Genomic DNA, 15408 nt, shown 5'->3' on the forward strand with positions numbered 1-15408 from the left:
GCAGTTTCTTTTTCTCAGAATTATGGGTTTTTTTGGGGGGGGGGGATTTTACATCCACATCTGTCCCCTTGAGTGAGTTCCAGATGTTCTGTCTCAATCCACACACGTCATCTCAATTTGTGCTTCAAAGTAGAGCTTTAAATTCTCCTGACAGATACTTCTACCCCGTCAAGGTGGTTCATTGAATCTTGCCATGGCTGTTCAAGTCGGTTATTTTTCCTTCCTCATCATATTGGAGTATGGGTGGCTCCTCATAAAAGCTCTGCTGCATCTTAACCTGATTTCTTTTCAAGCACACACTCGAGGAAATAAAACTGTATACAGACGTGGTTTTTCAGAAAACCTTGTGCAATGTAAAAAAAGTACATTCAAGAGAATATCTGAACATTAATATGATGCAATAGACGTTTTGAAGAATTTGTGTACCAGCAACATGTCTTATTTAAGACACTTGAAAAATAATATAATACAGATATTTTGTTTTAAGTCTCAAAACTAAAGTGTAGTGCAAGCATCTGCATAATTTTGAAAATTATTAAAGATTGGGGAAGGGGCGGAAAAGGGGTCTAAATGTTGGGAGAATCTAAGCTTGGAGTTGCTCGGTGATACGGATTGAAGTGCATTAAAACTGTCACCTATTCTCATCTACAACAACAGTTCAACGTTCAAACCTCAGAGTCTATTTACTAACTGCACGACACATTTTAATGAAATCGTGTGATCCTAATCAGTAGTAGGCCCGTGCACCAGTTTTCTACTTGGTACTTAGAAAAGTTAAATCTACAACGCCATGGTAACTGAACAGGCTGCATTAACAGGATTAAGAGATGTGACAAAAAGCTCTAGAACTACAAGAGATACTGAATTGAAGGGCGACTGCGGCTCAGTGGGTAGAGTCATCGTCTCTCAACCGGAAGGTCAAGGGTTTGATCCCCAGCTCCTGCAAGCAACATGTCTGATGTGTCCTTGGGCAAGACACTTAACCCTGAATTACTCCCCCTGACAGAGCGTGTATGCAGTTCGCTGCTCCTGTGGTCGAATGCTTGGTGCACTAATTGCCCTGCGGGGATAAATAGAGTTTTGAAAAAAACAAAACAAAAAACATATTGGTCAGAAATTAAAATCTATATAACAGTGAGCTTACTTTTTACCATCACTAACTAGAAGCACCTCCATGAATAGTGGAAAATTCAATAGCTCCAGATTTTTCAATGAAACACTAGATGGCAGTGTCACTCCATCTTGTGTTATATTTGGTCTTCAGCAGTCAGAGTTTCACTTCTGACTTCGCTCTGGACCTTAGCTCAAGCCTCACACTTATTAATGTTGTCAAATATGTTTTTAACAGGTACAGGTCATATGGCAATCTATAGGTTTAGTGTCTTCTGTTTCTGTTTTCCAGAATGTAGCTTTTTTTTATTTGTTGGTATGCTTATTGTTTAAAAGAGAACAAAAGTAAATATCAGAGAGCCATCGGATCAACTAAAAACCCTTACCCTTACCCTTGACTTTTAATTCGCTGTCTGTGGAAACATGTGATCCGTATCGTAGACAGCATTTACAGTACTGAGGGTGTAACAGGGACCAAGTGTTGGCTACCCGGTCTAAACTTAGCCTGACCTTTACTTCCCCTCTTTGACCTTAAGCTGCAAAGCAGAGGCCAAGACATGGCATGCAGGCAGGGTTGTGGTAGTTCAGATATGCTCAGGCTACTGGACTGCTGCCATAAAACACAGCAGCACTGTCCGGTTTCGGTGCAGAGCTAGAAAACAAGGGCTTGAATGTCATCTTTGGTCCAGTTTTATATCTACTGTAGGGCTGATAAATTGTGGAAAAAGTCATTATCAGGATTATATTGATTGATTTTAAGACCACGACTATTCAACACTAAAACATCTGCATCACATGCTTTTATTGCACTTAAACACTCACACACACCTTGAAAAGTTAAAAAATATAACATACAAATCATCATATAATATAATAACCAATACATACAAATAAAGTCACTGTGTTTTTGAGCTATTGGTGTTGAAATCTTGTCACCAAAATATAATGACAAACACTTTAAAACATTTACCTCACATGACAACACCTATGGAAAAAAACGATCATTCAGCACAATAATCCTCTAATCTCCATGATCTTGTTTTACTGATCGTGGGAAGCCAAATCTTTATTGAAACTGAAACTCGATAAGTTGGCCTGCACTTCTGTATTGTGTTGCATGTTCATGGTCTGACCAATGGTATGCCATGGGTAAGGTTTCAGTTCCCTGTCTGGACTGCCCCTGCTGCTGAGGCCTAATATAACTACAGCCAGGAGGATGTTCAACAAGACTCAACTTATATTGAACTTCCATCCTCATTGTTCTCATGAAACGTTTCACCCTTTGTGGCTCAAAAATGGATAGCGGGCTGGGCCTACAGACAGACACAGGGGCCATGTAGACATGAGACCCTTTAACCCTTTATTGAAATACTTTGAAATTCAACCTCAGAGTGTTATTAGGGGACATAACAGAACTTCATTTCTGTTAAAAAAAAAATCTATTTTTTAAAATTTCATTTAGAAAAATAAACATTGACGAAGTTACCATATTTGGTTCAAATGCCATAATAGCAGGATCATTGAAGTAGGGTGATCTATTCTGATTGGCTGAGTGAGGATCACATGCTTCTCAACCTTACTGAGGTGCAGAAAGTTGGCCATATATAATGTGTACTGAAAGGACCAAAAATAGTCACTTCGCCAATAAAGGGTTAAGAGACTGTTAACATTGTTGTTGGAAAGATTATATAACAACCTTAAAGAGCAACTTAGAGACACAAATCTATTAAAAAAGACTTATAAACAGGTGTGCATGGCTTTAAAGAAACCCAATGCAGCAACAAAACACAACCAGTTAAAGGATACAAACAAGTACAGAGAAACTAAATCTCCATAAGACACCTGACAACAGAAACACAAAACAACCACTTAGAGACACAAAGAATTACAAGAAAAAACTTTAAAACATCCACAGAGTTACAAATGAGTACAGAGAAAAACAAAAGCACAATAAGAAGACGCAAATAACCAAAGATGGATAAAAAAGCTTTAAAGACACACAGAAGAAAAGAGACAAGAAAAACCTGTCATGTGGTTATTGGAAGTTATTCTGATTTGTAGGACAGCTACACCCTTTATGTTCCACTCAGGGGTCTATTAAGGTGTCTCATTTAGCTTATTTACATGGAGTACTTTCCAGACAAAAGAGTCAACTGACATGTCCAATCATAAGTCTGTGTACAATTAACAAATGTGTTGCAGTAGCAGAACTCTTTGCCAAGATGTTTTTTTATCCAGACAAAGGAAACTGTCTGTGGATGAAATGTTTTTATGCATCTCTATTTTACAGTTAATATTCTCTCAATAACCTGACAAAGCACCGTGTGTTTAAATGGATTCAATCATAGATTGATGTTGTCTTCTCTGCTCATGCGTAATGATCATGAGTTTGCAACCAAGACTCAACTTTGACTTTTGCAGAGGACATAGAGAGGCAGAAGAAGACAGGTAGCTGTGAAGAGTGTAAAAGTGAAGGGTCGTGGTCTTTGAACATCAAATGTCAAGGAGGATGACAGAGATTTGATCCCTCATATGCCCCCTCTTTGCCTCTGTGTGTCTGCATTTACACAGAAGGTCAATGACGGATCCCTATCCTTTCCCCCTCTACTATCTGAGGGCTTTAATATCAGAGTGTCTAAAACTGGACCATGGAAGGTGGAAACAGTAGCATGGTGGGATGGATGTAAAAGAAAAATAATTCATAGTTTAGTAAACCTTTTGCTCACAACTAGCAGGAGAAACGGGGGGATGATAAGAGAGAGGCTTATGTACTTTTTCACTCACATGTAGTCAAGCAGAAGTAAGCTCACATGCTTCTTATATAGGCTGATGACCTTGACATTCAGAGGGGGCGGGGCAAGGAGCAGTGACCAATGGTGAGGCGTGGCCACAAACTCTGGTTAATTATAAAAGCCAGCTGCTAAACTTTGTTCGTTCCCACTCACACCCGGAGTCGCAAGACAGACAGAGGCTTCTCACACGGTAAACACCTTTATTAATAATCTGATGAACCTGCAGGATCTGAGCAACAGGCTGCACGAGCAAGTCACTTCATTGAGATCAGCTGGGGGCAATTAACAAGGGCTTTTTTTTCAACCTGAGCTCAATGTGAATGTGTTAACCCAGTTTAATGCACGTTTTCTGCAGCTTCTGTTGTTTAAATGTAGGTTGTGCATCATATGATGTTGTGAAATTGCAATAAGTGAATTATGTCTCGTTGTAAAAGTAAATTTACATTAAAGTCCACTTGGACTGTGGTCCTAGATAATGGATAGCTTATCAGTGGACTGTATGAACATGTTCGGTTTAATGTCTGTGTGTGTGTTCAAAGATAAGCATCTTAAAGTCTCTGTTATCAAGTGAAAGCTAATGTATACCATCATGTTGATTTCTGTGTAGTTAATCTTCACATTGTTTTTCTTTTTCTTCTCATGTCTCCTTCCAGAGGACTAAAACTCAGGCAAAATGGTCAAAGTTGGTATCAATGGGTAAGTGCTCATTTTCACTCACCTGACAGAAGTAACCAAATCCCCTTAATCAGCACAACTTATTTAGCAGCATACATTCACCTTCAACACTTTCTTCTTTGGCCAGTCTGCGCCCCCTCAACAGACAGTCACACCCCTCTGATCTTTGCACACAGAGTGAAGGACTGTCTTTCCTTGTTGGAGCTTATTTGACTGTTAGCCTGACAAGACTTGTAACATGTGCACATAAACATTCACATATAATCATAACATTTAAGTATACATTAGCAGATATAGATGAGTTGGTAGTTTGCTTAAAAGATTAAGAGAAGAGGAAACCTGTTTATTTCTGAAACTGTATAATGCTTTTAAAACGTGCACTGCATTTCCAGACCCAAGTGTGGGATAAACATTCAATGAAGTGGTTTAAAGTGTCGATCTTTTGTTGACTTGGATTAAAACTATAAAATCTGTGGCGACTAGTCACTTTACAAAATGAGAACTTTTTTTTTTTTTGTTGTATAATTGAGAACGTCTAAATGTCTGTGCACAAACTGTCACCAGACTGTCATGTTTTTCTTGCTCTTTGAACTTTGCCTCTCAGCAGATAACAATGTGGACAGTGCTATGGCATGGGGTCATTCAACAAAGGATTGTTTTTCTGTCTGAAGCAGGTGGAAGAGGACCTGCATCACTTAAAGATTACTGAACATGAACACGCATAATGTGACGTTAAAGTCTATGTGCTCTTTATCTCTCTGCCCCGTTCTCCTCCCCTCAGTTGTATTAGGACAGAGTACGTGTGTGCCAGGATTTTGGACCCCAGGTTAAACAGTAACTTAATCACTGATCAAACAGTGTCCTGCCGTCACAAGGATTACCACACTAGAGGGCGATTTCGACTTTAGCCCCAAGAGAGGAGTGAGTGAGAGGAGTGCAGCCATAAGCTGAGTAGCACACACCTCCCTCAGCACCTCCTCTTGAATTCTGCCCTTTTGTGGGAAGCGGTTTCAGGTCTCTTGGGGAGTTATGTGATTTTAGATGGATGGATACTTTATTGATCCAGAGGGACATTCAAGAAATTTATACGAACGATAAGGCAGCAACAAATGTGACATAAGCAATGTTAGGGTTGGCTGATCAGGTTATTTATTTCAAATTCTCTGCAACTCTGAGACTGTCTTACAGTGACTATGTTCAGTCTTAAATGGTATCATACTGCCATCTAGAGGCCAAACTAAGAAACGACACTGTTTACATTTCAGATTCGGCCGCATTGGTCGTCTGGTGACCCGTGCTGCTTTCACCTCCAAGAAGGTGGAGATTGTGGCCATCAATGATCCTTTCATTGATCTGGAGTACATGGTGAGCACGAAAATCTTCACTACTTATGTCTCACATTTACAGCAGTCATTAGCAGCATGCTTTTGTATTAAGGTAAACTGTGGTGAAGGTTGATAACTTGAAACAAAAAAAGGTTGAATCTTTCAGGAAACCTTAAAATTTATGTTGCGTCATTGCCAAAGTAATCTTATGTAAACTCCTTTTGTTACATTTGGGTGAAAATAGGTCTACATGTTCAAGTATGACTCCACTCACGGCCCTTACAAGGGTGAGGTCAAGGTAGAGGGTGACAAGCTGGTGATTGATGGACAAAAAATCACTGTTTTCCATGAGTAAGTTTACTTCACTACTGTCACAATTTAACATGTGTGACACAATGAGTTGTAAGAATTTATTGTGACCAAATTTCTTTTTTTTTTTTTTTTTCTCAGGAGGGACCCTGCCAACATCAAATGGGGCGAGGCTGGTGCCCAGTACGTTGTCGAGTCTACTGGTGTGTTCACCACCATTGAGAAGGCCTCTGTACGTACGCTTTCTTCTCCAAAACACTATAGTGAAAAGTAATGGTTTACCATCCATGAAACGGGACATAGACTTTTTTTTTTTTTTTTTTTACCAATTCAAAACCCATTGCAGGCTCACTTGAAGGGTGGTGCCAAGAGAGTCGTCATCTCTGCACCCAGTGCTGATGCTCCCATGTTCGTGATGGGTGTCAACCATGAGAAATATGACAATTCACTCCCAGTTGTCAGGTAAGAAACTAATAGTATGTCAGAGGGTGTTTGTTTTAGAAAGATTCTGCTCATGTGAGATGGTTTCAAATGAGACGTTCTATCTTAAAGGTGTTAGGGAAATGTGTTCTTAACAAACCCTGTATACTTGATCAAGGTGATAATTGGTAGATCAATGCAGCTTTTCCTTTCTTAAATCTCATGAATTTCTTGTGCAGTAATAAAGTTTGGGATGCAAAGAAAATATATTAATGATCAATAAATTGTAATACTGAGCAATGATGTAGAATTTATTAACATTTCATAATATCTAAGGTGTTGATTAAATATTAAATATTCTCCTGATAGTCAATCATTGTGAACCTAGCTCTACAACTTTCACGTAACTTGTATCTGGCTGTTTAACATTATGAGGCGGCTCCTCTTATTTTTTTTTAGATTAGTTCACTGATTTCACTTTTCTGCTTCTATAGCAATGCATCCTGCACAACAAACTGCCTGGCTCCCCTAGCCAAGGTCATCAATGACAACTTCGGCATCATTGAGGGGCTGATGGTGAGGATTAAAAATCACTTCATCAGGGAACGATTTGGCAGAGCGATGCTAAACGGCTCCCCAAAAGCTTGAATGACATTACAAAGTTAGTCGGGGTTGAGCTTTATTTAACCTTCCCACTATCTCTTTCCTTGTTGTCCGTCAGAGCACAGTGCACGCCATCACTGCCACACAGAAGACAGTGGATGGTCCATCCGGCAAGCTGTGGAGGGATGGCCGTGGTGCCAGCCAGAACATCATCCCCGCCTCTACTGGTGCTGCTAAAGCTGTCGGCAAGGTCATCCCCGAGCTCAATGGGTCAGTGACAAACTACTTTAATTGTTGCAATATTTTGGTATTGCACGATCCGACATGAATGTAGTTTAGGATTCTGACAACTTTCCTCCTTTTACAGCAAACTGACCGGCATGGCTTTCCGTGTCCCAACCCCCAACGTGTCAGTGGTTGATCTGACAGTCCGTCTTGAGAAACCAGTAAGTGACCACGAACTTCATTTTATTTAATATTGTCTTCACTGCAAGTTTGTTTTGTTTTTGCTAGCTTACAGAAGAAAATTTAAACGTGTTCATTACTAAGATTTAATAATTTAACTGGATAAAACCTTAAATTTCTTTTCTCAACAGGCTAAATACGAAGACATCAAAAAGGTTGTGAAGGCTGCGGCTGATGGACCCATGAAGGGTGTCCTGAAATACACAGAGGACCAGGTATGTGTTCTGTCCCTCAGTCTCTGGGATTCAAACTTTTTTTTTTTTTTTTTTTCCTTCCTTCAGTTTTTGATCTGGAACCTCCTTTCTTTTTCTCTCCTGCAGGTGGTCTCCACAGACTTCAACGGCGACTGCCACTCGTCCATCTTTGATGCTGGCGCTGGCATCGCCCTCAACGACCACTTTGTCAAGCTGGTCTCATGGTGCGCCTTCAGCATGAGTTACTTTCATATCCTCCTGTTCACTTCCACTGACATTTGATGACTCCCCTTCTCTGTTCCTTAACCAGGTACGACAACGAGTTTGGATACAGCAACCGTGTTTGTGACCTCATGGCCCACATGTCCTCCAAGGAGTAAAGCAGCCAACCAATCTGCTGTCACTACACTATGCCATATTGCCCACATCCTCCTGAATCCAGAGTTCCACATTTGCAATAAGACATTGTTTGTGACTCTGCCTGGTTATGATCAGCTGGTCGACCCCATAAGATGCCTGAGGAAAGACCCCATAAAGAGCAAACAAAAGAATTCAATTGGTGACCAATTACTTTTTTTTTTGTATTTTCTGAACTCCATGTTCTGTTCTTGTGTGAGATGGTGCAAAGGTGTGAGACGTTGTCTGTCTGTAGTGTTGAAGCACTGCAGTTAGGCATTGAATAAAGTCCTCTGTGAGATTTATGGCCTCCTTTCTCTTTTGTTGCATCACAGGAAAAAAATCTATACTAAGTGCATTCCCTTTACAAGATGTGTCGATAACTTTCTGAAATCAATCCCCCTGCTGGGAGAGATGTGCATTGGAGCCTGAAGTCTTGATTAGGTGGGCTTCAGGTTCTTTGCAACAGGTATTGTTGGCTTGATTCTTGTATGGTTCTTTAAGTTGTCTTACAAGTTTTAGTGCTGATAATCTTGCTTCTTTCACAAAGATTAACTAGATGTTAAATCTTTCAGCTATCCAAATCATTGGTTATGATAGAATGATAATGCATAACTGCTTTATATCAACGGAAGGATTTAATCATGAAATCTATATGGGTACGTGTCAAACAAGCAGCTAGGAAACTGTCCTTTTGAAGATGCTTGAGGTGAATTTTTTTTTTTTCCTACAAGGGGAGAAAAGTGTGAATTAAAATGATAGCTAATTTTTTTTTTTTTGATTGAGATCAAGAGGGGGAAAAAGGTCATGTATAAAATTGTTTTCACGTTTGATGCCACAATTTATTGTTGACCGGAGGACCCCAGTAATGAATGTGGGTATATACAGAATTAATTATGAATTTATCTGACTGACAAAATCTGCAGAAGAGATCGAGGTTAAATCTCTTTCTCTCTCTCTCTCTCACACACACACACACACACGGTACCTCAGTTTGCCTGCTTCTGCTCATTTATCGGACGCAACATCTCTAGCTCCCACAGATGCCACATGGATTAACATTGTATGAAGCTGTTTGCTTTTAAGACGATCTGAGAGAGCACAAAGGATTAAAGGACCGTACGTCATGCTGTTTTAAGGATTTTTACAGAAGAAAAAAGCTTTTGTGGACGATTCTTTTTAGTTCAGAGGAAACTTGATATTCTCTGGCAATCTCTGTTTTGTTCTTTCACCTTCATGTTATTAGACTGTACAGTTATTTTTATATTGGTGTTTATGGCCCATGAAAGTTGTTCATAAATGTTTATTAGAGGGAACAGCGAAAGCAGCTAATTTATACTGAACTGAGACAGGTGAAGTAAGTTATTTACGTTAGTTTTATTTACATTTTCACACTGACAGACTAATGAGAAGTGACAGAGAATCAAAGAAAAAGATCGACCATTATCATTTGTGATCAAGCTTTTCCCGATAAACTGTCCTGCTGTCTTTTGACCAATATGTCAGGATCCTGTTTGACTTCAGCTCTGCTGTTACTTTTGTCTGCACATTTAGGGTAGAAGACATCAAAACACAGTGAAATTCTGAGCTGGCATCCTGCAGAGATCAGGATATAGTTGACGGTTTGGCAGTCTAACATTCCCCTCCGTCCACACTGTGTCACAGTACACTTTCTTTTTTTTTTACCTGTCCTTTAGTCTCCTCTTCGTTGGCTGCTGTGGGTCGGTGCAGAACAGCCATGGGAGATATTGGCTCAAAAGGGGGATCGTCCATCCACCCAATGTTCCTCTCCAAGCTGCCCCCCTCTGCAGACCTGGCTGTCGCTGCCTTCCTCACCTTTACTGGTAGGCAAAATGACACTTTTACAACATGGACAAATTCGGGGGGGGGGGGGGGGGGGGGTGCTTTCTGTTCCATGTTATAAATGTAAATTAAATGTGAGGACACAAAATAATTAAGTGATTGGAAGTCAGCCAACAAATATACAGCAAAGTAATTCCTAGGCTATAGATAAAAATGACACCATTTCTTGAATGTTGTTCAAATGTGTTTTTAAACCATTTCTATTCATATAATTTTAAAAATGAAAGTGTAGTGCACAGATCTTAGGTGCTGCTTGTCTGACTTGTTATTGCTAAATAAGATGGGGATAAAGATTTTGTTCTCTAGACCAGCCAACACAAAACCTTGAACAGCAAAGAAACAGTGTGCACAGCAGGGAGGCCTCTGACTCTTAAATATTTCCCTCAGTATTTGAGCTACTCTCATGGTTAAACTTGTTTATATGCATTAGCCTTTTTCTGGCTTCATTCGCTCCCTCTGTAGCAGCATGAATGTTCTGGTGGATGGCCAACCGCTGATTAGTAGGCCTATGTGGTAAACAGGAGAATAGCTAAAAGCTGCATTGATCCAGTTGTAAGCACACTGATCCAGCCTTCTTTAACATGAACTGATGCATGGAGACCACACATGAAATCCCTTTGAAAATGCAGATTAACTGTGTTCTTTTTTTCCTCCCTCACAAATATTCTATTTTAAGGTTTGACATCAATGCTAGGAAACGGCACAGTATTAATGGTCTACTGTAGAAAAAGAAAGAAAGTCAGACCTCCAGAGCTCCTCACCATCAACCTGGCTGTCTGCGATTTTGGCTTTAGCCTCTTTGGGGCGCCATTCTTCATTATTTCCAGGTACTTGAGACTGCCCTCCACTCTGATATCTTTTCATTAGTGCATGTCCATTTGATCCTGTCTGTGCATTTCAGCCTATGTGTATATAACATCTCAATCATAGAGTGTAAATGTTTTACATATCTCTTGCACATCTCAAAGGCAGATAATACTTTCTTTATTCCTCTACATTTGTCTGACTGTTTCTTTCATTACTTTTTAGATAACACTTCTCTATGCCCTTCCTCTTCAGGGAACACAAATTATTTAACCATCTTATATTTAAAGAGTTTTATAAAACCTTGGAAATGACAACAATATTCTCAGACTTTTTAAGAGATATGGGGCTCTCAGTGAAAAACAAACTGATCTGAAAATGAAACTGAAAATTATATATGCAACATTATGGGTGCTGTATATCAAAATACAGAACAATTAAATTATAAGAGAAACATCTATAGCACTTAGATTTTATAAAATTTTAAGAAGCAGTAATAATAAACCAAAAATGTTCCTTTTAAAAGTTAATCAGAGACCAGTAAGGGTTAAAAAAAAAAACCTGAGCAATGCTTTGGATACAGTAACTTGCACTTAACAGTGTCTTTAACCTGTCTTGCTTTTATTAAGTTCAAGGACCAGACACATTCTTTTCACCCCATGCTAAAAAACTAATTGCATCCAAAGCAGTGACAGAAGGAGATGATCCATTAAGCGATGCTGCAGACTAAAAGCTTTTCTGTCCCTCTGTCAGCCTGTGCCATGCCTGGGTGTTTGGGGAGACGGGGTGTCTCTGGTACGGCATTCAGGGCTTTGTGTTTGGCATTGGCTCTCTTCTCACCACCTGTCTCATCTCTGTGGACCGCTGCCTGAAGATCTGCTGCTCAAGATACGGCAAGTCTCACATGATCTTCCAACATAGAGCCAAAAAAAAAGAGAACAATCTACAAAGGCATGACTGCACTGTATATTCACCTCGACTCAATCTAAACAAAATGATACATTATTTTGGTCTTAAGACCCTCCATTTTTAGAACAAATTGATTTAAAGAGTTATTGATTAACTAGCCATTTGCTGATTACTTGGGTAACACCTGAAGCCAATTAAATCTGCTGATGTTTCAAGTAATTGCTAAAGTCAAATGTGAGGAATTCTCTTGAGGGTTAAGAGCACCTCGTTCTTACACATACACGTTTCCTGAACCGTACTAAGCTCAATAAGTGGTTTGCATGATTGTTGCCTCTGTAGGTCAATGGGTTGAGAGATGCCATGTCTTTCTGTCCATATTGCTGATGTGGATTTATACACTGTTCTGGGCCCTGCTGCCTTCTATTGGCTTTGGAAGTTACGGGGTAGAGCCTTATGGGACCAGCTGCACCATCAACTGGTAATCTCTGATATAATCTGCTGCTTGATGCCCTGTTGTTGTATTCTTCATGCTTCCACAAACAAAAATGTGAGCGATTATTATCTATATGTCTATCTCAAGGTGGAGAATGAGGACCTCTCTAAATGACAAAATTTACATTTTCCTCATCCTGACACTGTGCTTCGGACTGCCAACGCTTGCCATTGTAATTTCATATCTGGTAATCCTTCTAACGGTGAGGACAACTGCTGCATCATAAAACACACACTGTAATTCGTTTTCTTACTTACCAGTCACTAAATTTATGCCCACTCTATGTGGAGTGGGTGTCCCACGAATACAAATTGGAACTTTTGCACCTCCTAGTGGTAATGCTGAAAAATGCATTGTGGAAGGCAGAATTGAACACTGTTGAAAAGCAGTGGACGTCACCTCAAGTCTGAAAAGTACATTGAACCTGCAATCTTTGTAAAAGACAGCAGGGGGTGGCTCATCTAAAAAAAGGATATTAGATTGTAAGGAAGTCTAAAAGAAAATGATCATACTTTATCTTTTACAATTGGCTCCAAAAATAAAGCAACAGCCAAAATATCAAACTCTAGGCTTCACTGTGGAAATCCAAAAAGGATTGGGTGACATTACACATACATCAACACATCAAAATAAAGGTATTTAAATCAAACAAAGTGAGAAAATACCCTATTGGCCCAGATGATCACAGAGATTTATGGTTTGTAGTTTTTTTTGTTTCTTTTTTTGACAAATGGCAAATTTCTCAAAAATATTTTTGTAAATAATTTTAGTACCAGGTCTTAAAGCAAAAAGGTTGCAAAATAAAACACCTTGAAATTGATAAGTTATGTCTTTCTTTTTTTATTATTATTTTTTTTTTTACAAACATAAAAACAGATTAAAAAATGAAGATGAGCCACAATGAACGGATTCCTCGGGGCTATGTTGGGAAAAACAACAACCCTAAATTTCAAGCATCTTCAGGAGAAAAAAGCCCTGGTTGGCTAAACAGTAAAGAACCAATCTTTAAAGATGGCAGTATAGTTCACGTCAATCAATCATTATTTGTATAGTGGCAATAACAAGTTTTATCTGGAGATTCTTTACAAATGAGCATATGGGATAATGTACAGGCAGGATTTCACCGTGATAATCTGCGTGTTGGTCTTGTCCACACTGTCCACACACCGCTGAGGTGGAGGTCGGAGCAGGCTGATCATGCATGAGGACGGTGGTGGTTTGAATACGCTTGTGGTGTTTGGGTGTCACACATACACACTGTGTTGGACCCAATCTAAATCGAAGTGTCTTGAATTTATAGTTTAAGATTTGATTGATACATGAGAGAAATGAGAAATACACAGAGGCCTGCTGTACATATCGTGTCACAGCCCCACAGAATAACAGCTGACATATCCTGCATGTTTTATTGTCAGCTAAATTTAGAGTCCCAGATATGTGAGCATGACTGGGTGCTTTCTTGGACAGCATGTGGATGAGCTGTAGACAAAAAAAACAAAACAAAACAAAGGCACTAACATGTTACCATCAGAATAATTCCAAAGACTATTTAAATGACAAGATGTGTCACCTGGCTATTTATCTTTGCAGAAGTTCAGTGCCCAATATTATTGTTGAAATAACGTGCTTATGATTGTGATACTCCCACTAGCAGCATTACTGTAACTGTTGCTTTTGCTTTCAGGTCAACAGATCTAATCGCACTCTGGCATCTATATCATCCTCATCTGTCCGTCATGGCAGCAAAGAAATGAAACTTGCAAAGGTAGACCTGAGTCAATGATACCTTCATACATATCCTTCATCAAACAAATGAACTGTATTTTTTATTTCAGATAGCAGCTGTAGTTTGCTGTAGCTTCCTCCTGGCCTGGATGCCCTATGCTACTGTGTCTCTGCTCTCTGCACTCCTTCCCAGACACCAAGAGGCAGACAGCACTTTACTTTCTATGAAGGAGGAGACAGTGGGTCAACATGTTCCCAGGATCGTTGATGTACCCTCTTTATTCAACTGGACAACTGCAGAATATTACAGACAGATCCACTACAATCCTGAGAGTAATTGGAGTGAAGTGAACAGCACAGTTTCTGCCTATATCACCAGCCAGAGTGAGGAAGAAGATGATCCAGTGATCAAGCCCCCCCAGTCACACTTTTCTCTGCCACCTGTAGTCACCTTGATCCCTGCTATGTTTGCAAAGTCTCACTCCATGATCAACCCTTTAATCTACCAGATAATGAACAGGGAGTTCAGGAATGATGTCTACGCCATGTGTTTGGCCAAGAGATGGCAAGGAGGAGGCGCATGCAAGTGAGGAATCAGAGCTCAAGTGAAAGTAAGATTTTTTTTTTTTTTTAATTGTTGAAGTGTTATGTAAAGAACTGCAGGACAATGTCATTTTTTCTTCTTTTCTCTTTTAGGCAGACTCAGCAGTTTGTATTGTCATAGCTGGAGGAGGAACACGAGTATGTCTGTGTTTGTGAAAAGAAACCACAGACATTTGAAGCATACAGAAGAACAGAACAGTAGGGGAAGATCAAAGTCATGGGCTTACAATATTTCAGGCAGGTCTGATGCTACAAAACATTTGCTCCTGTGGAAACTGCAATACATATGGAGAGACACTTCACCAAAGCGGGACAGAAGAAATCCAGCAATGACTCACAGACTGACTAATGTCCTGCAACAGTCTGAACCTATAGCATCATAACTAGGAGCTGGTCCAAGTCAGAGGCAACCAAGCTTTATCAAAAAAGGAGCCTACAAATGGTAAATTATTCCAAAGGGAAGATAACTGAATGCTCTAACTCCTATACCTACCCTTTTCTTTGGTTTAAAAGGGGTTAAAACAACCTCAGTCATATTTCATTGTGTGCCATATAGGAGAGACAGGGCAGTATAGAGTCCAAAATCAGGGAAACCACTCAGCCACTGTTCAGAGTTTTTGGCCCCTTGTGGGTTTTTTTTTTTTTTTTTAGCGGCTCTATGTTTCAAAGTGTTTGTTATAAGTCAAAACAGCATGTCATCACTTCCTCAAAAACATAGTTAT

The 15408-nt window shown here is 39.7% G+C and overlaps 2 protein-coding genes across 2 annotated transcripts; both read left to right on the forward strand.

The window, feature by feature from the left end:
- Nucleotides 1-3993: 3993 nt before the first annotated feature.
- On the forward strand, nt 3994-8590 carry gapdh (glyceraldehyde-3-phosphate dehydrogenase). The gene is made up of 12 exons (XM_079344638.1): nt 3994-4092; nt 4556-4598; nt 5843-5942; nt 6147-6253; nt 6353-6443; nt 6558-6673; nt 7126-7207; nt 7353-7504; nt 7602-7680; nt 7831-7914; nt 8020-8117; nt 8204-8590. Exons 2-12 carry the CDS (start codon nt 4576-4578, stop codon nt 8271-8273), a joined length of 1002 nt encoding a protein of 333 aa, XP_079200764.1. The 5' UTR covers nt 3994-4092; nt 4556-4575; the 3' UTR covers nt 8274-8590.
- Nucleotides 8591-10839: 2249 nt separating this feature from the next.
- Nucleotides 10840-14919, forward strand: opn9 (opsin 9; the record flags this gene model as incomplete). Its single annotated transcript, XM_079342730.1, has 7 exons — nt 10840-10979; nt 11710-11849; nt 12205-12343; nt 12446-12560; nt 14043-14123; nt 14194-14694; nt 14780-14919. The coding sequence occupies 6 exons, from the start codon at nt 10840-10842 to the stop codon at nt 14671-14673; spliced, it is 1095 nt and encodes a 364-aa protein (XP_079198856.1). The 3' UTR covers nt 14674-14694; nt 14780-14919.
- Between the last annotated feature and the right edge of the window lie 489 nt (nt 14920-15408).

The sequence above is a fragment of the Symphodus melops genome, assembly GCF_947650265.1.
Source record: "Symphodus melops genome assembly, chromosome: 5".
NCBI lineage: Eukaryota > Metazoa > Chordata > Actinopteri > Labriformes > Labridae > Symphodus > Symphodus melops.